General features: G+C 41.8%; 1 protein-coding gene across 2 annotated transcripts in view; it reads left to right on the forward strand.

Annotated features, from left to right (window-relative positions):
- Window positions 1-9,947, forward strand: part of EGFR (epidermal growth factor receptor) — a 153,642-nt gene extending 143,695 nt beyond the window's left edge. Inside the window, exons 22-28 of one of the 2 annotated variants that reach the window (XM_064704999.1) lie at window positions 302-377; window positions 1,567-1,713; window positions 4,082-4,179; window positions 4,707-4,874; window positions 4,968-5,015; window positions 5,116-5,221; window positions 6,234-9,947. In XM_064704999.1, coding sequence (XP_064561069.1) covers window positions 302-377; window positions 1,567-1,713; window positions 4,082-4,179; window positions 4,707-4,874; window positions 4,968-5,015; window positions 5,116-5,221; window positions 6,234-6,610 — 1,020 coding nt within the window. In that variant the 3' untranslated portion in view covers window positions 6,611-9,947. The remainder of the gene's footprint in view (window positions 1-301; window positions 378-1,566; window positions 1,714-4,081; window positions 4,180-4,706; window positions 4,875-4,967; window positions 5,016-5,115; window positions 5,222-6,233) is intronic. The other variant, XM_064705000.1, reaches the window with a different exon arrangement.
- Window positions 9,948-10,264: the final 317 nt, after the last annotated feature.

Consider the following 10,264-nt stretch of genomic DNA (forward strand, 5'->3'; position numbering starts at 1 on the left):
CCTCTTCTGATAGAAGGCTAAAAAGTAGTTATTTGACTGTTTAAAATACTGTAAAACTCTTCAGTAAGAGATATTTCTGATACACCTGGTATTCCACATGTTTCCAGGTTCTTCACAACATATGAAAATAATAAAGGGGAACTCAAAAGTTGCCTGTTCTACCATTCAGATAGTTCTGTTGGCTGGTTTTGGTTTTTTTCCCTTTCTGCAACCAAGCTATTGATTTACACACCACCTGGTGGTAAATATTCCTGATAAATTTTGGGTCAGCCTCTTAAGGATTCTTTGTGAATTTTCCTAGGTTCCTATTAAATGGATGGCATTGGAGTCAATTTTACACCGGATTTACACTCATCAAAGTGATGTCTGGAGTTATGGTGAGTTTAAAAGCAGTTGCAGTTATTGCAGATAGGTTGGAAAATTTCATTATTTGCTGGTGACTCTATACTGGCCTTTTTACTTTGCATTTTGAGAAGAACAAGAGATCAAATATATAAACACAGCGCCCAAATCACCTATTCAACAAAGTAAAATCCCCATGGAACTGCATGTGAGTGAAGTGTAAGATTTTTCACAGAATATGCTTTGGGTAATGAGCCCTCCCCTGAAAGGGGCCACAGGTGGGAGACTCTGGTCTATTTGCTGAAGTTCTGTTAAAGTTTTTCCTCAGCAGCTTCACAGGAAATATAATTGAGCTGGCAATAGAGATGGATAATTAGGAGGACTTAAAATCACTGGCCACATTATCAGTTGTTGTCAATCAGTGTAACTCTGCTGAGGCCAAAAATGCCTATGCTGTCCTGGTACTGAGGACAATGCTAAAAGGGAAGCAGTGTGATAACCTCCTTAGAGAATTTATTTTGTGTTTGGTATAGTTCATAAAGCCAGCTTGAAAGAAAGGAGCAGAAAGGAAACATTTCAAAGCAACCTATTGCAAAATTTCCCCCCATGGGCTCTTATATTCCTGGAAAATACTTAATGCAGATGGTCAGATCCTATGTCCTTTTTGAAACAGTACAGCCTCTGGTCTTCTTAATCCATTTATGTATCTTGGCATCCAAAATCTTGTTTTGTATCCTAAGCTACTGGACAATCACAACAGCTACATCACAAGAGTCCATGGTATGTCAGCAAATGACGCTTAGGCAGCTGGTTTACACGTCTTTCAAAAACTGCTTTTGCTCGTCTCCAGAGAGATTGTTTTCAAACAAAAAGAGAACTTCCATTTTTAAAACCACTTGCTGTGTTGGAGTCGGGAGACAGTAACCTGCATTTCCTTTCTGTGGGGCCAGGAAGCCTGTAGAATGTTCAACACTGATATATTAGCTGAGATTAAAAAAAAAAAGAAAAAGGAAAAAAGCAAAACCTTAAATGGAAACAGGATTATTTCGAAGTGTTATATATAATCTCTTTACAAAATCATGGCAGAAAATGGTTTCTCAGGTTAGGGTTCTGGCAAAACAGTGCTTCCTGGGGACCCCTCTCTGCTTGTTACTTCTCCACACCTATGCAGAGCAGTCCAGCTCCTGGCAGTTTCTTTCATGATCTTCTCTTCCCACCCTGCAGGTGTGACAGTTTGGGAGCTGATGACATTTGGCTCCAAGCCATATGAAGGGATCCCTGCCAGTGAGATCTCCTCCGTGCTGGAGAAGGGCGAGCGTTTGCCGCAGCCGCCCATCTGCACCATCGATGTGTACATGATCATGGTCAAATGTGAGTTCTCACCTGGGCTTGTGGCTGCTCACAAGCTGAGCTGAATAAGTAACTCCATTGCATTTTATACTGTGTTCCTGGAAATGGCACAGAAACAGGGTTGTGTGAAAAGAGTGGTGACACCAGAGGGTGTTCCCACACCTTGAGCTTTACCTAGGAGCATGGGATGTGGCTTCATGAATCACTCATTCAACCAAATAAGGTTTTTTTCACCATTCAAGCCACTGACTGATATTGTCAATTATTTTAAACCTATATGGTCAGGGACTAAAAATGAGCATAACACCAACCATTTTGCCTGATACTCTGGTTTTGTATGCCTAGGAAATAAAATCAGCACTGCCTTCTCCTCCAGGCTCCCCCTTGGATCGTTAATGTGCTTCCCACTGCAAGCACACTGGTGGATTATTACTAAAGGACTGTCGGGAGTTGCAGGCACAATCATAATGTTAGATACACATGAGGATTCAGCCTTCCTTTTCAAACTTCTTCCTCATTTTTGGCTGGTGTCTTTTTGGCATGCAGCTGTTGCAGTATAATAGCTTAAGAGCACAGAGTTTCTGAAGCAGCTTTTGGCTAGTTTAGGACACGTCAAAGGGCTTCTGAACCTCAAACCCCCTTTCCATCTACATCATACTAAATGTCAGATTACTCCCTGGCTTCCTGCACATCTCTAGACTGTGACTGCCACATCCCTGCTCACTGCTGGGAAGATGTGATAAGCAGCCCACTAGGTGGCATTTAAGACCTTCTCAGTGGAGCAATATGTACCTGTTCCTGAAACAGGAGCCATGAACACTCTGTAGTGCAGCACTTTTGTGGAATCCTAGAGCACACACGTATCGCTGTGATGGGACGAGCATCACACTAGGTGAGCCTGATCCTGTGCTCAGCAGGACAACAGGAAATGCATCCAGAAATGGGCACCTAGCCTGGGAGGTGCCCAGACCCCAAAGCAATGTCCTAGAAACTCCTCCTCAGAGATTCTGAACCCTACTGACACCTCAGCCCCTATCTTTCCTTAGGGTCAATCCAGAGGTAGAAAGGAGGCATTTTGCCAGGCACCTAATCTGGTACCTGTTGCTTGTAAAACACAGCCAATGGAGTGTTCCCATCCTTTCCATGCCATTACACTGAATTTAAATGCAAGAATGTGAGGATCTGGGAGCTGAGCCTTCTTCCTGGCACAGGACTCAGTTGCACATGTTTTGCTGCTCTGGTCACCTCATGTTTGCAGGCTACAGTGCAGACCCAATTGAAGCTGTGCCATTTTATCTAAAGGAATTCAGGATTCCCTGTCACCTCTTTTATAATCAGAAAGTATAAACTGAAATGTTCAAAGTAATTGCAAAATTATTACTAATTTTTAAATTTAAAAAACAGCATTTAAATATAGGCAACTCAGAGATAAACTCAGAAACAGTAGATTCTACTCCTGCAAGAACAGCGAACTCCCAAACACTCAGTCTTGTCTAAAGCAAGAAGCATTTCTTTTTGAATTAGTGGGGAATGATATTTCTAGCATGGTAAAAAGTCAGTGGAAATAATGAGATTTTGTCTAACATGGATCTTTGTCTAATGCAGAATTCAGAAGGCATATCACCACTTTATTTTCCCATTAATATAGATTGGCTGTTTCTTCTGAGTTCCTCTAGACATACTAATCTTGACCTTTATTATTTTTAATTTTAAACACAAGAGGCTCTAGATCAGCTCATCTGTTAGTTGATTGCAGAAAATGTGGGTTTCCTAACTAATATCACATGTAAAACCTCCAGTATCTTTATTTGAAATCTCTTCTAGCATTGATCCAAACTAAGCTGTAAGGACTTACTTTTGTTGAAGTCAGTTTATTAATTAAATACAGCTTAGTTGCAGTAATCTTTCAATATGTCTCCAGTGAGGATGTTTTGTATTTCAGAAGACATCTGGTACAGAGGGAGGCTTCTGCTGAAAGCTTCCAAGGACTTCATGAAGCAGTCCAGTGACTGTCAGACAGCCAAATCCTGGTGCCTCTGCAGGCACCCACCAGTGTTAGTTTGATTCCTCTCCTTCAAGAGCTTTTTTCAAAGCAATCTAATTAGGATTATCCCTCAGGTGGGACCTGCCTGCCCACGTGGATATAGACTCAGCCTGGAGCTTTTCCATTGTGCTGTTTTATTTCTGTCTTCCCAAAACTGCCAAGATCTGCATTTTAAATGTTGAAATTCACACCTGTGGCTGCTGAATTAACTTTTTATGGTGGTCCCTTAGGGGTAGCTTCTTTCTTTGTTCCACACATGGCACTGCTTTTTTGCTGTTATATTTTATTTGAAACTCTGTGTTGGATCACCCAGACAATTTTGTTTGTGCATTGCTCTTCCTGCAGGCTGGATGATCGATGCAGACAGCCGTCCCAAGTTCCGTGAGCTGATAGCTGAATTCTCAAAAATGGCCCGTGACCCTCCACGCTATCTTGTTATACAGGTACTAACCACACTGGTGGGAAGACCTCTGATGGGCATTTCATCTGAGGCCCAAAATAACTAGCAATGCATATGAGAACATATGATATGGCTAACTGAAGGCCAGATTTATTGTTGCTTTCCAGGTTTTAACTCATTCAGCTAGAGCCACAAACAAAATGTCAAGACTGGTCACTATTTTCTTAGTATTGGTCTCATTCTAGGACCAGAAACAGTCCATGAGAGGAGAACAGAGTTTGATCCTCTTCAAAATGCAGTTATCTTATAGCACATTGACTGAGATTGCAGGTCTAGGTTCCCCTAAACCCTAGGTAAATTTGGTTAAACACACAGATTGCTGAATGGGCCATTTACTTAAACATTGGACTTGCCCTGTGGGTCCCTTCCAACTCAGAATATACTGTGAATCAATGAATCAAGATTTTGCATCTTGTGCCCCTTGTTAAATTACTTTATCTCAGAGACAAGGGGAGAACGAGGGCTTGAAAGGAGTCTGCAAGTCTCGTCTCATGCTGACTTTTTCAACAGGGAGATGATAGGATGCACCTGCCCAGCCCTACGGACTCCAAGTTCTATCGCACCCTGATGGAGGAGGAGGACATGGAGGACATAGTGGATGCAGATGAGTACCTCGTGCCACACCAGGGCTTTTTCAACAGCCCTTCAACGTCTCGCACTCCTCTCTTGAGTTCATTGGTATGAAAATTTTCCACTGTGGAAACATGACATGAAATTTTATGAGTGAACTGCTTCTCATAATGTCTGTATTTTCTTTTTCTGTCTTTTAAGAGTGCTACCAGCAACAACTCTGCTACAACCTGCATTGACAGGAATGGGGTAAGTGGAATGACCTTTAATAATGGAGTAAATCCTCCTATGTGGATCAGCTTCTACAAATCAGTCCCTTTAATATTGTTTTTCTCTACTTTCATCCTAGCAGGGGCACCCTGTGCGGGAAGACAGCTTTGTCCAGAGGTATAGCTCGGACCCAACAGGAGCTTTCTTGGAGGACAGCTTAGATGACAGCTTCCTACCAGCCCCAGGTGAGTACTTTTCCTGTTTTTCCATCCCATGACCACTCATTCACAAGCCCTTTGCTTGCAAATATAATAATTTTCCTTCCTTTTCTGTAGAAATGAAGCAATTCAAATGCTTCCTATCTTTTTGGCTCAGTAAATGGGAGTTGAAAAGTGTTCACATACCATTTTCCTAGCCTTTGTCTGCTTCTAACCATTTCTCATTTCAGTTCCCTCATGAGCCAGATTCCTTATGTTAGACATGGGTGGCATCTAGGCAGGGAGTTTGCATGTGTGGTTATATGTTTAAAGCTTTCTACTTTAGAAAATAGCCTCTAAAAATTTTGGTTTCATTTTTTTTTGCCATTTCACCAATACAAAGTGCTTTAAGGCTGTTTCATTGCTTTCAGAACTTAATCCACAGAAGGCAGTTCATGGTTTCACGTGGACTTACAGTGTAGGCGGCCAGAGAGAGAGCCAGTGAGCACTGAGGGAGATGGGGCTGGATAATGCAGTGATGATGCTTTGTGTCCTTAAAAAATCCCAACCAAGAATATGCCATAGCTAAAAAGGGTGAAAGGCCCTGCGAGGAATAGCACTGACGTGAAATGTGGAGTCACTGTTACTGCCAGTCCTGTATTTTCTAGGCATTTTCCTCATCTCTAAACATTTTTTCCAGGGAAACAGCTTCTGGCAGCTAACCTCCTAAAGTGCCATTTCAGAACACTATCTGGGACACAGCCACCCACACGCCACTAAAATCAGCAGTAGCTATCTCACTGTCTCATGGTCCAAGCCATCTTTCTGCTGGTTGGCAAACAAAACTCTTGAAGGTGAACCTCAGGGCAGCATGTTTGGTGCCCCAGAGTGGCAGTCCCTGCCTTTGGCTCTTTTCCACTCTGGGAAATTCAGAGACGTGCCATGTGCAAAGACCAAGTGGCAGCTGGGTTGAAACTAAATGTCAAGTGACACAAATGTCTGCATTAATTTTATATCTTCCTTTTCATTCCTTCTCATTTTAATTTTCTTTTTATTCTAGAGTATGTAAACCAATTGGTGCCCAAGAAAGCATCTGCCTCAGCAGTCCAGAATCCAATCTACAACAACTTCTCTCTCACAGCAAACTCAAAGGTCCCCACAGACTCCAGCTACCAGAATTCACACAGCACAGCTGTGGACAACCCTGAGTATCTCAACACCAACCAGTCTCCCCTGACCAAGACAGTCTTTGAGAGCTCTCCCTACTGGATCCAGGCAGGCAACCACCAAATAAACCTGGACAATCCTGACTACCAGCAGGACTTCTTACCGAAGGAAACCAAATCTAATGGTCTCTTGAAAGTTCCTGCAGCAGAAAACCCAGAGTACTTGAGGGTAGCAGCACCAAAAAGTGAATACATTGAAGCCTCAGCATGACCATAGAGAATTTCTTCTTGCAGCAAGGCAAGCTGGATAAGTGAACTGTTGACTGCTGCAAGAGTGGACTCTGGCTCAGAGCAAATGGCAACCACAATGCATCAAAAAGCACCTCTGCTTTTCATCATGGGGCTTGGAAACTGCAAAGCCTGTCTGATGGTAGTTTGGGTCCTTCCTTGCCCATTTCCATGTAATAACTGAGGCCCATAGCCTGCGCTCAGATGCATGTTGGGATGGAGCAGGATCTTCCTGGACTGAAGAAATATGGATGCATTCCTTTCATTTTCAAATGGTAGCATGGTAAAAAGCCACTCTGGGATGAACTTGAGAACTGTACACATTGTACAGTCAAATTCCTTTCTACATTCTGTATTTTTATAAATGTTTCTAACAGAAGTTTTGGATCTTTTACAAGATCAGATGCTTGTACTGCTCGTCTGCTAAGTGTTGCTCAGATCACCAGCAGGGAAAAGAAATATGTTCCAAATCTCCTGGAACTGAAACTGTTATTCCAAACCACCAGATTTTTACAAGTTGGCTCCCTATACTGCCTTTTGGCCCAAAGGTGAGAAGTGCATCTGAGGGACGTATGGGCGATTCTGCCCAGGGCAGTATGGAGTGGATTGGTCTGGGGAAAACTAGCACAAGGAGCAAAATGGCACAATGCATCACCTGCTGACCACTACTGCCACAAACTGACAAAAGGAACACGCCTCCAAGTCACCTATACATGATTATAAAGTGCTCACTAGTCTGTTTTCTGATGGTCAAACCCAAGACTTTTTTTGTTCTGATCCCTTATGTAGCTGTCAAGTTGTCAAAATGCCTTTCTTCTGCAACAAAACTGTTAAAGATGTTGCCGTAACTGAAAAATGAAGTGTCAGATAATGTTTAACAGACTTCAATTAAATGTCAGGGAAATGCAAATAGTGGCAAATTGGAGCACTCACGAGACAGACTGGAAGAACTATACTAAATTAAACTTGACTAAGGCAAGAAATACAGGTAGTTCTGGCCAAGCAGCTTTATTTCCCATTTTAAAGGGACTCAAAGTAGAAATAATTTTCTCTTATACATTTGGCAAAGAAAAGGGGTACTATCTAAGTAGTACATTTCACTCACTTCAAGGCAAAATACTACCAATTGTTGGTAGTAGGCTGGGGCTAGTTAAATGTCCCTTTGGAGTTACTATTCTGTCAATGCAGGAGGAACAGTGAGAATGAATTAAGGAAAGAAAGAATAGAGTGATGGAAAATATTATCTCCCTCTTCTGAAGCACAGGGTTACCTACTTCTTCTTTGAAATATGCAGCAACATCGTCTGGTTATTAGTGTGGTACAGGCAGGCAAGACAAGGCTAAGATCTTGGCTTGACAGTATAAATCAGTGACAGCAGTAAAAGCAGCTACTCTTTCCAGTGACCCATAAAATTATTCCATCACTAACATTTCTTATGAATGTAGGAGGAATAAAGTGCCTAAAGTGTGAATTTAGTCAGTCCTTTAGATGCATTCCACCAGCAGCTTGGCAGTGCTATTTTAATCAAATCACTAGATCTGAAAGTAAATTCTCATTTGGGGACAAACGCTCTTAACTAGTTGAATGTTGGCAACTTGCTTGAGGGTAGCATAAGCAGCTGACTTGGAGAGGATCTGTAGTCTATATTAAGTAGCAAAAAATACCCATATTTATGCTGCTGCTGTGTTTAGAATACATCATAATGTGTTTCAGTTTAGGTAATCCATCTGAAGTCCAGGATCAAGCAGCAAATCCTTAGAGCACTGTTTTTACAGAATTACAGAGGAAAGGAGACCTTCAGTCATGTGAAATGAGCCCTTTTTTAAGTAACATGCATTAGCAGTTTGTATGTGTACAGCTCATGGGTCCCACTACAGTACAGGGTGAAGTGGCATGTTGGGTCAGAATCCAGAGATTGTTCCATTTGGTAGATGTGTCTCACCATTACCAAGTCCCAGACACAGCAGTGTGGAAGATGCAATGTTTGACTTGGATTATCAGTGGCTTTTGTTTAAAACAGCAACCAAAATTCAGTTCCCACGTCCAATTAGCAGCAGATTTCTCCTTGCATTCCTGGGAGCAGATTTGTTGTGCTGCTCTCACAAGTGTGTAACATGTGCACACAGGCAGTGATGCTTTTCCCCACCCACTGCCCTGGCAGAAATGTACATAAGACTAAAAAAAGTTCTTAACAGAATTCACAGATAATTTTTCAATTTGCTGAAGATGTTATATCTCCAAGCAGAACACTAGAAAATCACATAGTGCATATTCTCCCACAGAATCTTTCAAACACTACTGCACAAAGGAATTTACTGATTTTAATCTGTTTAATCTGTTAGCTAAAGCAAGAAAACCACTGAGAAATAGCATTATGTATCACCAGCATTATGTAGCATGAATAGAGATTAATGCCTGCCCTTTTAAAACAATTCAGGAGGGATTCAGTAGCAGCTCATTGCCAGAAACAAGGACATTCATCTAAAAATTAAGCAATCTGAGTTTGAAAGAATCTCTCTTTGATGTTTTTGATGAAAAAAGTAGGAAAGAGGATGTAGGACCACAAACTCTTGATACAAATGTAGATTCCAGACTGGCGGGATCAACTCTATTGTGAAGTATTTCTGGTAAATGGCATCTTGTAAGCCATGATTTGTAAGCTGGCAGCTCAGTAATGATTCAAAAGTCAGCAAAACATAAAAACTAGGTAGTGCCTGCAGGGGCAGATACAGTGGCACTGGGAGCAGATGGGACTGTGCAGCTGTGGCTGTGGCTGGAAGCACAGGTGCTGTGCAGGCTGATGCTCACAGGTAACAGATAATAGCAACATACCAAATAATTTCCACCAGGATTAGAAAAAATACCAAAACAACAAAACACAAGTAAGCAGCAGAAATGCCCTGGTTTACCCATTGCAGCTCACTGAACATCAAACAGCAAGGAGACCCCAGCAGATTGTGTGTGCTCATACAGGAGACCATGGTTAAGCAGCATAAATCAACATCCAGAAATAACTTGAAAGGTCAGCTGGAGGTGTGGGTAGAAAAGGCTGATTTTAAAGACACAGCTAAATAGGGAAATGTAACATACCAAAGCCTCTTCTGAAAGCTGACAGTCTTACCCCTAGAGAAAGATAAAATTTCCCTCTTTACTGTATTTCTCATGGAAGACCAAATAAAACACTCACAAATTATTCCTTAGCATCTATCATAAAGCTGTAGTTATTACAGAACTACTTTTGCAATAATAATTTAGGACTTTTACTAACTTCTAAGTGTATGAAAATGTAAGTTAAGAGTCTTCATCTTACTTTGATGTTTTCCAGTGACTGTGGGCAGTGTCAGCGCACTTGATTTCATTGTGGGCCTTGGGTTGTTTTCTTCTGCTGCAAAGGGAGTTGATCTGGGAAATTTTCTTCATGTTGCAATAGGTTTTGTCAAGTAAATTCATCCAGAGGCCAGGGGCTTGCTACTGTTCCCAGCTGACAGTCAACACAGAAGTAAGCTTTTTTAGAGAGAGCAATTGGAAACAGATGGTGGTTTCTGGAATGCCTCAGGGTGGTGCCCCATCCCACCAACCTCACCAGGACTTGAAGCCTGCCCTAGCATTAGGAAATGTGGTCCTGTGGTTTGTTTGA

Source organism: Zonotrichia leucophrys, chromosome 2 (assembly GCF_028769735.1).
Source record: "Zonotrichia leucophrys gambelii isolate GWCS_2022_RI chromosome 2, RI_Zleu_2.0, whole genome shotgun sequence".
NCBI classification, from domain to species: Eukaryota; Metazoa; Chordata; class Aves; order Passeriformes; family Passerellidae; genus Zonotrichia; species Zonotrichia leucophrys.